General features: G+C 41.8%; 1 protein-coding gene across 3 annotated transcripts in view; it reads right to left on the minus strand.

Annotated features, from left to right (window-relative positions):
- FRMD3 (FERM domain containing 3) overlaps positions 1–16,497 on the minus strand; it is a 149,615-nt gene that overhangs the window by 131,493 nt on the left and 1,625 nt on the right. The window contains exon 1 of one of the 3 annotated variants that reach the window (XM_035309397.1): positions 16,302–16,487. The exons of 1 other annotated variant lie outside the window; for it this stretch is intronic. In XM_035309397.1, the coding sequence (XP_035165288.1) occupies positions 16,302–16,400 (99 nt within the window). In that variant the 5' untranslated portion in view covers positions 16,401–16,487. Of the gene's footprint in view, positions 1–16,301; positions 16,488–16,497 lie in introns of those variants that run through there. One more of the 3 variants, XM_035309395.1, reaches the window with a different exon arrangement.

A 16,497-nucleotide genomic window follows, 5' to 3' on the forward strand; every position in this document is an offset into this window, starting at 1 on the left:
AAGACTGAACAGATTACTGCCTGCCTCATTGAACACTGTCCAATTGTAATATATTAAAATGTACCAGCAAAAATGATTTATACTATTATGTTTTCAATTCTGCTTGCCACAAACTGGGAACGCATACAGATTCAAGTAAGACTTCTCATCTAAATGGCAATAAGCTGTTATGTATTTAACTCACTATTCCACCGGGTGTCTATGACCTCAGGCATGCCTAGGAAGAGTATTTTACTTTGTGTTCACATAGCAAAATGGGGTCCTTATCTACACCCTAGGCTCCCAGCTACTACTCTGATAACACAGAGTCGTAGATAACACTGATATCACGACCCTTGGAAAGACACTCTGCATGTTTATTTCCTTGTTTCAAGCTGCCCTTTGCATGTTAGTTCTAAGCTCCTTGCATTCGTTAGATATACTGAGACAACTGAAGCATCTGAGTTGTTGTTTTTTTTTTAATTACAGAAATGAAGTAAGAGTGACTTTCTTAATGAAAGTCACCCAAACTTGTCAGACTTATTTAATGGTGTAAAATTCTGCAAAAACAAAATGGTAATATGCTAAAGAGAAATAAATTCCTGTCAGGGAGGAAAATATGTATCAGTTCCTTTAGCAAGAAAACAGAAAGGGGTCCACTGAAAATCTGTAACAATGCTAGCGCTGTGGAACAATGGGTTCTGAAAGAAACATGATTCTGCCTTCAACAAATCCTCTGAAATGCATTTGGTGTGACTTTGTCTTTGCTAAATTATGAGTGTTTCCTGTGCTGTGCTCTCTATTTGTACTCCTGTACAGCTATCTCATCTACAGCAAACATAATGATTCAAACACCTGAGGTACCTGAGGCCTGGCAGTAAGCAGTGCCGTGGATGAGTCTATATGTCTGCTCATGACAATCACAAGACACAGCAAAGCTACAGGCTGCGGCACCCTCTGGGACACGATGAAATCTACCCCACCCAGCGGAGAAAGACATTTATCAATTAATCCCCTCCAGCTCTGGAGCAGTGCCAATGTGGAGATGGCCTGGGTGGCTACTCCTCCCCTGGGCACTGCGGAGGGACGCAGTGATCCTGCAGACGAGGAAGGAGTGCTACAGCTACACCACAATCAATGCCGGCACAGTCACTCCTCTCTACAAAGCAGGAGAGGCTCACAAGGCAGACAACAAAACTGAAGGGTAATTTGTGTCTCCACACCACTGCTACACACTGCAAGGCCCATTCTCTTTCACCATGAAGCAGATGACTCCTGATGGGAAGAGGACGTTCCACCCACAGAGTCACCTGAGGAACTAAATGCTTCTTGCAAACTCTAGGGAAGATGTTCCCATGTGAATATATATAGTAGGGACAGGGGAGCATGAATGTTTCTATCCCAGATTTGGAAATATTGTAGTCATTGCTGCAAAGCTTTTAAGGAGCTCCAAATTAAACGGCTTCCACTACAGCCACTTCACGGGTGGAGGTACCCTAAACAGCTTCCATCACAGCCCCAACTGCAACTTTTATCCTTAAAATCTAGATCTACACTTTACAGTGTACCCTATAGGAACAATAGAATTAAACATTTGAGAATGAATTGTCTCACCAAGACCATAAAATGTCATGGAAAGAAGCTCTTCTCTTCACTTCACCCCTTATTTTTCAGAAGGACTAGGTCTTGTGAGCCACCCACTTCCCAGGAGCAACCCTGACTACAACAGCTCCTCACAGCCCCAGCTCAGTTAAATTTCAGTCAATATAATAAACTAGCAAACCCAAACACTATGGCTGCCCAGTCCTGTCTAGCTAGGCATTCATACTGTTGTGTTTGAGCTGCCAGACTCTTTGCCAAATCTCCAAACCACACAGACCAGGATGGATGGAAAGCAAAAGGCAACTTCCACCTCCATGAATTCTCATACTCTGTTGGCAATAAAGACAGTCAGTCACTCAACATACTTCTTCAGCAATATAGCTTGCAACATTTAATTAATTGCCTCCCTGTCAGGGAACTGTTCCAGAATACGTTTAATAAAATTTCTTATGCCAGCTAAGCCATGGAATGGCCCAACGTACAAAAATTAGAGATTAAAATACTTTTCATTCACTTAACAGAAGGCACGTCAAATGTCAAATTTGTAGTCATAGCTTACATCTTTATATGCAATCTTTACCATTTGTGTTCTCCCTGCATCGAGAACTAAAGTACACTACCAGCATACACTCCACTATGTTCAGGACATTAATTAGGTGAGGAATGTTATCAATATTACAGAAGATTTAGCACCAGTTAAAGCAAATCTGCATAGATGAAGAAGCAATCATTAAAGCTTCACAGGCTCACTTTCCTCCAGAGTGTCAAACACCCTCCCCACATGCCCTCAAGTGCTGGAGTTCAGTTTTGATCTCTGATTAAGCGGAAAGACACGTAAAAGCAGGCACAGCATTATCCATTGACTAAGTGTCTGAGACAGCCCTGTTTGTTGTTTATTCCAGTGAGCCCATAAAATATCTTGCGGTCATGAAATGTGTCAGGATGATGTTTACTTTGAACAGAAATATACAATTATCTTGTTCATAAGACAAAAATCTCTGTCTCTTGGCTAGAAACTCATCTCATGATATTTCTGCAAAGAAATAGAGAAATAGTGCTGTAGGAATCCCAGTACACCTTTGGGACGACAGAGTGCCTTCCCTTTTTCTTTTTCTTTTTCTCCATTTTTGAGCATACATTTAGCTGTTCTATTTCAGGAATGCTTAGGAAAGGATACATAGTTCAAAATGAGAAAAACAGTATTCTGCAGAAGCAGATCCAATTTTAATTACAAAGCAATATCAAATCTGTATGGACACAATAGGAAAACAGAATTCATTAAACTCACTTCCCTGTGGATTCATAACCTTTCCTCATCATTCAGCCTGCAGGATAAAACACTCATCATCTTCCTCAAGCAAACATTTTGGTTTCCACATAAGCCATGAATCCTCTGGAGACAGAGGAATCAACAATAGGTTAGGAAATGCAGTTCCTTCTGTACCTCTCTGAGAGGTGCCAAACATTATGTAGGGCACAAACCAGCTCTGCAGGTTCCCAGTGAGCATAGCTGTTCTCGTCTTCTCTAAGTAATGTCAAATCAGCAAATTAGGAATTTATATATATATTATATATATATATATATTTATATGCCAACCTGCTTATTCTTAAAAAAAAAAAAAAAAAAAAAAAGGAAAAAAAGGGAAAAGAAAAAAAAAGAGACAGAGAAACTGGAAAAGAGGAAAAACATCACTTTGATCCAGTGAACAGAAAAAAAATAAGTTCTGCTGAAAGGAAAGTGAAGGTTTCCTTCACTGAGAAAAAGGGTGGACTATTTCTGCACCATACTCTGCACCAGCTATCCACCTCCATAAACCAAGATGCATCAGAGGGGCCAGCCGCAACGTGCCAGGAGAAAGCAAGGCTCTGTCTCTCTCTTCCTGACCCTGCCACCAGCCTGCCACACATATGCCCTTTGGTGTGTGCCACTGCTCCACCCCCAGGTCAGACCCACTGTCTGACCCACTGATGCACCCACTGCTGAGACAGGCAAGCAAGGGGAGCACAAAGGTCAGTGTGGACCAGGAGAGGGGCAAGGGTTAACTAGCAATCTGTCTGGACATCAAGGAAAGATTGCTTTGTCCAAACCTGCAAGTGCCTGGTGCAGTTTTCATCGTCCACTTTTCTAAGCAGGTGGAGGGCGCCAGAATCACCATTAGAAATCAGCACCCTCACACCAACCAAGGGCTCCACCTGCACGGGTGGTAGGAGAGAAGAGGAAGGCACCAAAATCCATATCTGCATCTTCCTTTTTATTTCCTAATCAATAAAAGATACTGCTACCCAGAAATACCAAAAAAAAAAAAAAAAAAAAACTTGACAGGAAACCATCAAATGATTACAGATTGGTCTTGACAATTAGAACTTTGGTGCCCAAAGCAACAAGACAAATTATTGTCACCTCTATTCACACAACTCTCTCTACTTTCACATCCACATCCATAAACCCATAAAGCTGGATTTGGGTGCTTAAACATAGAGGTCTTGTGCTATTGAGGTTTAGGTTATAAATTAGAAGACATTTCTTCTCAGAAAGAGTGGTCAGGCATTGGAATGGGTTGCCCAGGGAGATAGTGGAGTCACTGCCCTGGGGAAATTTTAGGAAAGGTTGGACATGGTGCTTAGGGAGATGGTTTAGCAGTTGACATTGGTAGTAGGGTGATGGTTGGACCAGATGATCTTGGAGGTCTTTTCCAACTGTAATGATTCTGTGATTCTATAATTGTATGAAATAAAGCAAAAATTCTTCTGTGCTCAGAATATCAGCTATGTATGTAGAAACTGAGAAGGAAATACAACTCCCTTGCAGTTTTTGGATTACAGTATCTCTGAGCACAAAGCAACAATAGCATAAATATTCACAGAGTGAAAAAGCACTTAAAATGACAGATGTTAGAGCTATGAATACAAAAACATTCAGTTTGTATCTAATTTTTCAGGACACATGATATCCACTGAACTATTTATCAGCCTGTGACAGAAAACTATACATAATTTCCTGTAAACAAGACAAGATGTCTAAATAAATTTTAGCACACACACACACACACACAAAAAAAAAAAATAATAATAATAAAAAAAATTGAATATTCATACAGAAAAGCATGTCAGCAGTGCTAGGAGTTTTAACAGAAAATTCATTCTAGAGAGGAAGGGAGCTTTAGTTTTCAAAAATTGTCTGTGTTTCCCAATAGTATGAAAAAAAAACCCTTCAGGATATAGAAACATCTCCAGAACTTCTGAAGTACTCCAGTATTGTTCAATATTTCACATAACAGTCGAAATGTAAAGAATGTGGAAAAATCTGTACTATAAAGACCTAAAGTGCTGACTCCAATTTAAAAAATACATAAAATCTATTAAGGCTTCAGGTAAGACTGAAAAAAACGCAATGTGAGATGAGAGGGGTCAGGCTAGCAGACCATGAAAATAAAAGATTTTTTACATCGATAAAAAGAAATTAAACTGGTAAGAATAAATTAGTTAATGACTAAAAAGTAAAGAAACTGTAGTTTCTAATGAAAGGCCTCATTGTTAGAAAACCTGATTGTTTAAAGTCACAGTTGGCAAAACAAAGGCACAAACAATGAAATACCGTACAATGAAGACTGTAAAAGTCTTAAAACTGCACAGACCATTACTAGTAAGTTATAGGAGGTATACAACACACACATATGCACATTACCAGGTGTAGATAATATGTGGCCAAGAGCAGCAACATTGTAAGAAAGGAGTTCACTAAGCCAATAAACATTATTAAAAAAAAAAAAAAAAAAAAAAAAAAAAAAACTTAAAAGCATTGAACATCAAAAAGTACCACTTGTGGTAATTACTACCCAGTGACTAACTCCAGATCACCATCAAAATGATGAACCAAAAAGGCATCCTGGGGATAAAAGTCAATGAGACAAATGTAAGCAATGATTAGCATAAATCTATAAAAACTCTTTGAATTTTCTCTATGAAATAATCACAGGACTCAGCAAATAACTTAGAATTAAAATTAATACAAGCACCATGGCACTGTGGAAAGGAGTGGAAACCGTCCAGAGGACTGAAGGAAGAGAAATGCTAGTTGGCGGGTTGGATGACAGTCTCAGAAGGGTTCTGCAGGGATCTGGGTTTAGGTATCTTCCTCTGTGATGAAGAAGGCAGTAAGCTATAAATTGCTGAAAGGCAGGTGCAGACATTAAAACCAGTGAATGTACAGGGCAGAATTACACCTAACATTTCCATCTACTTGTGGTTATTGCTAAATTCACAAATGGCATTAGCCTCTGTACAATGGAGAGACGACAGGTTATTTACACAACCCTAACCACAACACCACTCACTTCTTACCTTGAAACAAATATGAAGTCAGCAATAAGGAAGGAAATGGATTAGAGTAGTGAAATTACCTTGTCAGTTGGGATCATAGATTTATGAACAACATTTTCCTTCACCAGAAAGCGCACCTAAGAAACTAATACAAAACCATGTACAAGCACTGGGAGTGCATAGTGAATACTGACATCTTCTCCACAATGCTGAAATCTCTACATTCTTGATCTTTGCCCCACATAAACCAGCATCCAAGTCAGAATTTCTTCAATGGTAGTATTCCTCCCAACCCCTCCCCGCCTCCCCCCTAGCTTTAGTCAAATTTGGGACAACTACACAAATTACTTTGTGCAGCCTCATCATCACAAGGCTAATTATGCATTCTGTTATTGCGCTTTCCTTGAAATTACACCATAAACTCTTCTGGGCAAGATGCAAACCAGCTTCTGATTCACAACAAAATACCGGATGAAGATTACTAATTGGTGCACGTAATCCACACACAAAAAATAACCAGATACATCAGACAGACAACAGATTGTCCTTAAACTGTGTTGATTACTGTTCATTTTTCCCTTAGATGTGCCACTCTGCCTGCTTTAAGGCATACTAGCCTGCAGGACTTTTTGGTTTGGGGACTCCTGCTCCAGCCTTCCCAGTTCTGGTGGTTGTAAAGTACAAACTGTCAGACCATATGAGAAAACTAATCCGGAAATCCTGGCAACGTGAGTGGATTCTCCAGTCAAAACAGAAAAGCCTCTCTGGTTCTGCACCTAGCAACTGACTGAAGCACAGCAAGCTGCTGGAGTAATTTTGTGTGAATGGCTCAGTCTGCGCACTGAATCATTCACAGCACCGTCTGTAAAAGCCTCTGTTATTTCTCTTCTTTTTCCAGGACAGAGCTAAAGAAAATTCACATGAACAGGAGAAAGCAGAGTCAGTGCACTGCACTTCCTGGCACGCTGAGTGTTTCAAGGTAAATCAGCAGAGTCACTTGAGTTCAGGCTGATAGCACACAATTTCAAATCTTAACTCACACCCCGGGTAACCGCCCCATCTAATGCAAGAGTAACCATCATTCTCCTACTGAAGTATTTATCTTTATTTTACAATTTTAAAGTGACAGAGCTGAAATGAAGGATGGGCTGCACTATAATCTGAAAAGCCTAAAGAAATAGGAGTAAAAGTAGGTCCTCTGGTATCTCTGTAGAGTGGCATCATCTGCATCTTTGCAATTACTTTTCAAACAAATAGCCATGTCCCATTGTTTGCTCCACTACAGTGTTTGGAGTTTGTTGTGCCAGTAAAAATAAAAAATAAATAAAAGAACTACACAACCTGAGGTCCTGATCTCCTAATCCTGGAGAGTACTTTTGTATTAGACCCTGTTGTTCAGAGCATGCAAATATAATATTAATAAATAATAATCATCATTATCATAATCAACCTGTCATCCCAGGGGAGATTGCAGGTTCATATCCTAGATTACAGCTGAAGATCCTAAACACAGTGATTTTGTAAGCACTCACCGAAACCAGTACTGCTCCTAGTTTAACTACCACCAACTGCTTATGATGCTGTGCACAATACTTCAGATTTCCCGTTTAGAATGACAGTGTAATGAACACAGTTAACATTTCACAAAATTTCACAAAATTAGTATCAGAGCTACAAAACATATCTTCAGTCATTCATAACACCTTTTTTTTGTTTTTTTTTTTTTTTCTTTTTTGTTTGTTTGTTTGTTGTTGTTGTTGTTGTTGTTTGTCTGTATTTTTGAGAGCAGAGATTGCATCTATTCCAAAACCCATAAAGCATCCCAGGGTGTTGAAGTCCACTACCCCTGCTATTAGGACCGCTGCCTGAGAGCAATCTGCCCTGTGCCACTGAACGTTTATCCTGAGTGATTCCCAGGCAGCTCCTGGCAGATAGAATGGCCCAGGAACCATTCCCAAAAGGCAGCTCACATGCAGCCTACTCTGCTCCACAAACAACATTTCAACAGCCTCCATGCCTGGAAACAACACACATGCACCAATACAGCCTGAACTTCCTGCATCAATTTCGATAGGATTTCACTATTAATACTAAAATTGTTACTGCTTGTTAGGCTCCTTAGACTTAAATTATTAAATCCTGCTCTAAATTCTCCTGACAGTGTTTGGGCTTGGGGAGGTAGGGGGATTGTTTTGCAATCCCCTTTCTTACTTGCTTCTGTTGCAGTTACGTGAAAGACCAACAAAAATGAGGGCATACAGACTGATTGTATAAAAAAGGTTTTATGCAGTTTTGTCAGAAATATGAAAGTCATACTTGCAACACACTCCCTTGTACAGTAAGCTTGTATGTTACAACATCAATACAAAAAGGGAGAGGTGCAAATCTATAATATTATTTTTTTTTTTTTAAGCACAATTCTCTTCAAAAAGAGTTGCTATGGGAAAAATATAATTGTGAGACCATATGTTTGGGAGGAACAAATAATGTCTTCAGCCCAGATTGTTTACTTCTTCTAGAGTTTAAGTAAGCAAGGGAGAAATAACAAGTGCTTTTAATGAAGATGTTGACTCATTTAACATTTTTCCATAGGAAGCTTTTAAAGAGCAATCATTTTGCTGCCACTTAAGACTCACTTAAGTTTTGTATTGTAACAGTCTTGAATAGACAGATTTCCAATTCTTGCAGCTTTAGGAGTTACTTGTATTCATGAACCTTTCTGCTGAAAAATAAGTCGTTGGATATAGCTCATATCTTCTCGTTTCTTGCTGTGATCAACCTTGAGAAATATGCTTACCATTACACATATTTGTATGATCCATTTTATCTCAAGTTTCCAGCTCTACTTTCACTCAGGGCAATTATTTCCTCTAAATGTAACATTAGTAGAATATTGACGTATGCTCTTCGTTCCTGGGTCCTTCTTTATCGAGTTACTCAGTAACTCCCATGAACAGCAACCATGAAACGCGTGATTGCTATTCACACTTGGCCTACTACTGAAATAGTTAACCATGAACAGCAGCTACCTTGACTGAAGACTGAAACAGCAAGAGCTGATTATTCATTCACCTCCATCAAAATCAAAGTATTAAACCCTGAAAAGAGGAAATCAGAAATGCTTTTTCTGAGCTGAGTGCCTGTAGCTGGAAAGAATAAAATAAACTGAAAGTGGAGGAGGAAAAGAAGAAAGAATGTTTGTATGATTTTCTTTTTCATTTTTATGCCAGAAAGAAAAAGATTTAGTATTAATTTAATTGCTATGGAATTATTACAATTGTGTTTTCATTACTAGACAAGGAATTAAAACAGAGTAACAAGAAGGTAAGCCAATCTGGACAAAAAGATAATTTGCAAGGTCTAGAAAAGGGCACTAAGAATGCAAGATTAGAGAGGAAAATGAGGCATATTAAGCAAACAACCAATGAAGGAACAGACAGGCAGCTTTAGCGAAAGGAAGCACTATGAGGAGATATTTTCCATATGTAGCAGAGAAAGACACAGAAGAACTCATGTGGTTACAGCTTAACTTTAACAGGAAAAGGAGAGAAAGATTATCTGGATGTTAAGAACCTTGCCAACAGGTTGATATTATCCACACCAGAGGCTGGTGAAAAGGGGGTAGGGGGTAGGGGCAACAAAAGAAAAAAAAAAAGGGGGGGGGGGGGGGGCCCAAGAACAAGATAAAGAAAGCCATTTCCAGTATGTTTGATTTAATGAGCCAAAATATCCAAAAGGACAGAGACCTTTACTACAGAAAACAGCATTTTTGTTGGAGAAAGAAACAACCTCTCATCTTCCCAACCCAGCTGATTTTTTTTGAGGTATAACAATAAAATCAGCTACCATTTTTCTCATTCTCTAAATGTGTAAACTTTATACTTTTTATATACCGTCAGTTCCAGAGGACCAGCAACATCCATACAGGCAAATCCAGATCTCCCTAATTGTCCTTCCCACAGAAAAGGCACACACCTCTTCTCTTATTTTTAAAGATAATTTCAGGGACATTCATGTATTATATTGAATCATTCGTGTATTTTAAGGAAAATTCAGTCTAGGCAAAGCCAAGCAAAAAGTGAAAACACAGTACTTCCTTAACAGTGATTCACTTGGGCTCTAATCTTGGGCCAACTGGTTCTGCCAAACGACCGCTTTCTCAGCTGCTTCATGTATTATGTCTGTATAAAGGCACTGAAGATGCTTAGACAGATGAGAGCATCTCAAGGCGCAAGAAGGCTAACTCTCATTAAGAGATGCTAATAGCCCAGTCTAGACAAACAAGCACATGAAGTTCATGCAAGCAGAAAGCACGCTGCGTCTCGCAGGAGACACTCTCCAACAAACCAACAATTTGAAGTTTGGAGAGCTAAGCTGTCCTACACTGCATTATCCATTTTCCAGTTGCCTTTTGTTATTCCTACAGCTGCACTCCTACTGCTCAGCCAGTGCCCAAATGTGCATGGCAACAAAAAACATAAAAACGTTGTCTCAAATCTATTAAGAAAAAGAGAAAGGTGGGTAAAAGTGAAAAGATTATACCAACGTTTTCAATCAGTAACTACCCTTTTAGCTTGTCACTGTTAACTAGCTACTTCATGTACAAATACCTGCTTTTTTCATACTTTTCCTCCCACATTGCAGCACCAGGCCCCAACAATACCTTGAAATACCAATACATTGAAATATTGGACTACACTGTTTGTGCTTACTGAAATGTATGTTCTTCTTCAACGCCGGATCAGGCCAGTCCTTAAGCACATGGGTAAGTAGCCCATCTTTTTATATTAGCAACAAAAACGCGAAGGAAGACGCCAACTACAATCTACAGGAAATACACAAGTAAAATGAAAAGTGAGAGCACTGTCTTACCAATACAGGATTTTCAGACTTTATTAAAAATCTAACAACACAGAGTGTGGAAGCAAAACTAATTCAGCATTGTTAGTAAACTTCATCCAACACAAAAGCAATTCAACTGTAGCTTAGTATGTATTGGATAAAGTCCTGCATAAGCCAAAAAATTTAATATTTTCATTTAAAAATAATTAAAAGAAAACGGGAGAGTTTGTGAAGTGGTAGCAACACATTAGCATTACATGTAGATACGTGCTTCTCCCCTACCTGGAATACAGCAAGCACTGTTAAGATACCACTGAGCTTCACAAACACTTATCAAAATCCATCCAGATAAGCTAATTACTTCATTTATAAGTAAGAGCTCATAACACCCTAGTAAGTTTCTAGTAACACCTTCCACTCACTGTTTCACTTTCAGCCCTGGAAGAAGCTGAGAGCACATCTGTAAGTGCTACTGAAAAGAAAACACATTACTGCAGATTTAATCGAACACATGAAATGACAACAGAGGTAGGTTTAACCCACAGTCTTAGCTTAATTATGCAGGCTTTTCACCTGCACCTCTCACCAAGTGCACCTGTTGCGATTGTACAATTAGAGGCACAGAGTTAAGAATACAAGCCGTAGTGTGCGTCTTTTAAAATACATCAAGAAAACACAGCACAGAGTCTCTGCTCACTTGCATCCCCTTCCTTATCTCGTCTTACTATTTTGAACCTTTCCAGCATCATCCCTGCAGCTCAAGGCGCTTGCTGGTTACGGCTCTGACATCGCTTACAGGATAAATATAAATTCACTAAATCTCCTGCCTGCTGTCTGCATAATCCCTTAACCTCTCGCTTCCCGCAGCCATGGTTCTTTGCCTTGTTCTCATCTCCGGCCCCTCTGCTTCATTCATTTTGCAGGCATGTTTCCTTTTTCCACTAATTTTCCCAAATCATGAACATATTCAGCACATCTTCACAGTGAGATTCATTTCCCTGTGGACACTGCTCTTCTACTGCACAGCCTGCTTCAGCATGTTGCACTGTTTTCTACACTTCATTGAGGGATGAGAATTTTAAAAAGAGTTCTTTGGTAAAAGAGATTTCTATTAAACTTATCATCTGTTGGCAAGATACAGACAAAGAAGAAAATATTAAGCAAGAACTTAATATTCTGATTTTCAATGTGTTAAAAAAAGAGCCAGAGAGAACAGTGCGCGGTACTAGCCAAACTACAGGCAGCAGCACTCACACTGCACAGCAGCTGATCCTGCATTAGGAGTAAGAAAGCACAAGGCCGTCTTATGCTGCTGGATCATCCCTGGCAGAAGTAATGACCCTTCTCAGACTTCACCTTCATTTTCAGCTAAGGGCTAAGAACAGACAACAAGTAAACCGAAGCTTTGCTCCACTTGTTTTCGCCCTGATTTCTACACCACTTTCTTAAAATTATGGCTCCCTCCTGCTCAAAAGTGGGACACATCCAGAACTTCCAAGTTTGTTCTTCTAAATGACAGTGAATAGTCATTTAGATGGATTTAAAAGGAAAAAATAATAAAAATTAAATTAAATTTAAAAAAAAGTAGTGCAGCCAGATGATATTTTGGGGGATATCTATACAGATTTTTGTTTGGGGAAGTTCTTACAAAGCAACGCCTCTGACATTATAAAAGCTCCACAACGATGCAATAATTTTACGTATGGGCTGACTGCTGCACAGGGAGATCTAGCCATATAGTATTTCTACAAACAAACATAGAGAAGGCAAAGTTCACTACTGTTGCCATTAATAAGCTCCAGCAGAGGGAAAAGATCATTCATGCCAACCTCATTTCCAGTTTAGTAAAGCTGGAACTGAACAGCTCAAGGAGTCAAGTAGAACTTTTATTAATTTTAAAACTGAATAACATATTAAATGTCACATTTTTCTAGATAGGGGCTTTTTTTTTAACTTCTTACAGAGAAATAAATGTAGCGCTGTAGTGGTTCCTAATACATGCTTACTCATAGCTTAAAAAAATTAACAAAACACTAGTAGCATGCTCAAGAGACACTTCAGTTAAACGTGGTATACTTAAGCCCACACCTTATATCAAGCACACAAGTGGAACCACCAAAGGCAGGGTGTACTCACTTATTTAATAACAAACATGCTACCATAACAGGACCCTGACAGCTGGCTTTACTCACTACATAAGCACAAGTAATGTGCAGAATAAGCCAGGAAAAAAAAAAAAAAAAAAAAAAAAAGAGAGTTTTTTCCTTACTATTAACAATGTTTAGGTTACTGTCAGCAAAAGGTAAACTAGATGCATGAAGTTTTTGCATTAAGCCTGCAAAAAGAGTAAAGTGTTTGGTATCTCAGTGACTCAGAAAATAAGTATCTCATTAGTCCCTCCAAAAAGGAGGTTTTCTTGCTGCTCCAGTCACACTTCCAGTAGCTCTGAAGACCTACTTCCCCCACTGCTCTCCTTCAAGCCTTGGTTCTGCACTGCATCAGGCAATCTGCACAAGCAGGTCACCTCTCCCTTTTGCAAACAGGGGCAGACAGTGGCCGCTGGCCCTCTAGGTGGTTTTTCATTACCTCTCTGTTTCAGCCGTGCCACTACAACTTCACCTTAGTGCTGTTGTAAGACCGCGCGACACACAGGTCCCATGGAAGCTTCACAAACAAGCAAAAGACACGGGGAAAATAAACGTCACCACAAGAATTAGTTTAGCATCCCTCGGGCCCCAGCCCGTCACTGTGCCTGTCACCACGTCAGCTAATTTGCAATCATGAAGTCTCTCAGACGAAGAGGACGACATGCTGAATCCCGACCCCTGAGCAGGGAACCTAGCCTTGGGCGACTTGGTGACCTACATGGCAGTCGTGCAGCTCAGTAACTAGTTGGCTGGAGCCTGCAAACGTGTGATTCATCTCTGATTCTCCCCACGCCACCCCGCATGCTGTCACTGGACTGCTGGCTGCAAAATGCAGTTTCCATAAGCTGGCACTGTCAGCCTCCTATGTAGCTGAAGTGCTGCTTTGAAAGGACTTTAATATTAAAAAGAAAAGTGTATTTTATGTTCCTACGTAAGCACTATGAAATTCACACAGCTGAAGTACAGATATACATATATATGCTGCACCTGACCCCATCTCTTGCCTGCTCTTCCCAGTGCTACCTCCCAACATTTTAGCCCAGAAATTGACTGCATGTTTTGCAGGGTCCGAGATCAACAGTGCATCCACAAATACTGTAATTAGCAGACACCTCAGCACTGGGGTGGTGCTGGGTACCATGTGTGCAAGCCAACTGCTGGAAAGATACAAATGAAAAAGCAGGAGCTGGCGAAACTTGGAGGGCTAGCACGCAGCATGCCATCAGCTACACAGAGAACCACTCAGACTCTGCCTGTCTCACATCTGTTCCCCCTGAAAATGCACAGCCAGAATTTCACTGTTCTTTACTGCAACCTGCGTCCTTAAGACACTCTGTTGGCATTTCACAGTGTTGTAGAATTAGGCTTTCTTATCCTCTTAATGACCAAAACACAGCTGTCCAACATGTTCCAGTTGGCACAACCCTGGCATCTCTGCTGCTAACCCAGCAGCACATCATCTGGGCTATTTTGTCCCACTGAATATGCATGCATCAATAATGCATAGGTACAACAAACTCACTACTTTTTTTTCCAATCACTTATATTGTGAAAGCTCCTAGCGAGTTTCATCCATGTTACAAAGTTCAAATACAGATCTGTTCAAGAGGCTAAAGTTAAAAAGTTGACTGGTTTGGGGTTTGTTAATGTCTAGTGTCTCAACAGTTACACGTGTATTAGAGGATAAATAAATAGTACAGCTAAGTTACATCTCCTCTGTATATACGTAAGGGGTACTGACCTGTACATAGGATTAAGCAGTTTGAAGCAAGGGAAAAGAGCAAAATGTAACTCAGAACCAGGAACTGTCCTCATTTAAGTTGTGTGTTTCTGTCAAAGTGGCCAAGAGCAGAGTACTTCCTTATATTGTGATCTGTACTTACATGCTGGAATTTCAGCCTGAAAGTCGCAAGAAAAAAAAAAAAATGCACCATTCCCACCTTTTATATATTTTTGGAGTGCCGATTCGAGAAATACAGTTCTAGATGAGTTGATAATAAAATCAGATTTTCAGGGTTAGCCTTAGAACCAGAATAGTTAATGCATGTTAAACTGTGGCACAGAACACAGTTCCCCCGTGTGCCTTAGTAGTGGAATGGGCCACAACAACGCAGCACAACTCAGCCAGCTCTGAGCTCACTACCTCACCTTGCACAACAGAAAATGTAACGTAATGGCTGGGTTTTTGTACCCCGTGGGCATCAAAAGGGCATACTCTTTAGCACAAGCAAGTCTGCTGAGCACCTTAAATCTACAGAGCTGTAATGCTCCACACCATCTCAGATTCTTACTTTAAAGGGATAAATTTTTGAAGATATCAGAGAAGTTATGCGAAGCTTGCATTGGGCTCTGAGAAAATCCTCTGAAGGCCATTCTGCTTCTTACACATTAAAGCCATGATCTCATAACCACGCTATTAATTAGCGAGAGCATTACCATGATATGGGTACAAGATGTTTCAGTTATTTCCTGTGACTTCCAGGCTCTGTACTGACTGAGTGTCACTGCCTTTAAATGGCCCCACCAAAACTAACAAAATAAGGAACTTGGTTCAAGCGGAAAGGTAGCTTGCATCTCACGGCACTTTATTTTTCAGATGCAGTTGGTCTTTGTACAAGACTGCCGGTGTGGCTTAAGGCAGTGGGTGTCTCATCCTATCACGGGGGAAAAGAGAGCAGGGGAAACCAACTGCGAGTGCAGAACAACTCTGCAGAAGACCACTCGCGGTTCCTCACCTGGCCACCAAGCTCACCTCGGTGCCTCTGCTGATGCCCCCGAAGCGCCGGTCGGAGCAGCCCGGTTCCTACCGCGAGTTTGGGTCTCATCAGCAGCCTGCCCGGCACTAGCAAAACACCCGCACGCCACAAACGCTGCCCACCCCCTGAACCCCACCGGCTGCTCGCCTCTGCCCCCTTCACCCTTATTCCCCGCGGGGACGGGGGGCACCACGGGGTGGCGGCACCAGGGGATTAGTGTCGGGGACCACAGCAAAGTTGCCTCCCCGCGTACAGCTCCTGGCATCTAAAGCCTTCCGGAGTGGGCTGGAGTTACCGCCAGCGTCTCACCGGGAGCTGGGGGGGCTGTGAGGACATGGTGCTGCCCCCCGGGCTCCGCTCGCCCCCGCCAACACCACGGGCCTCGCCCCCCGAGCCGGGCTCTGCTCCCCGTCCCCTCCCCAGAGGAGCCCCCGGGGCGCCTCCATCCCCGTTCCCCCTTCTCGCCTGGGCGGGCTCCGGCCAAGACCAAGACCAAGCCAGGAGCAGCCGCAGCCCCAGCCCCAGCCCCAGGTGCGGGGGGCGAGGAGCCGCCGGTGCCGGTGCCGCGCCCGGGCCCTGCGCCCCCGATGCGATGCGATCGGATCCGAGCCGAGCCGATCCGCGCCGCCCCTCTCCTGCCTCTCCCCGCCGGCACCTGGATGTGGCAGGAGATCTCGGAGTCGTCCAGCAGCCGCACGGTGCATTTCATCTCCGGGCTCAGCGACCTGATGCTGGAGCTCCGGAACCGGATCATCCCGGCCGCCCGCCCGCCGCCGCCGCCGCCCCGCAGGCAGCCGCAGGGGGCCAGCCTGCAGCGGCGCCCGGCCGACCGCGGCACGGCGCGACACGGC

This window comes from Oxyura jamaicensis, chromosome Z, assembly GCF_011077185.1.
Source record: "Oxyura jamaicensis isolate SHBP4307 breed ruddy duck chromosome Z, BPBGC_Ojam_1.0, whole genome shotgun sequence".
In the NCBI taxonomy this organism is placed as follows: domain Eukaryota; kingdom Metazoa; phylum Chordata; class Aves; order Anseriformes; family Anatidae; genus Oxyura; species Oxyura jamaicensis.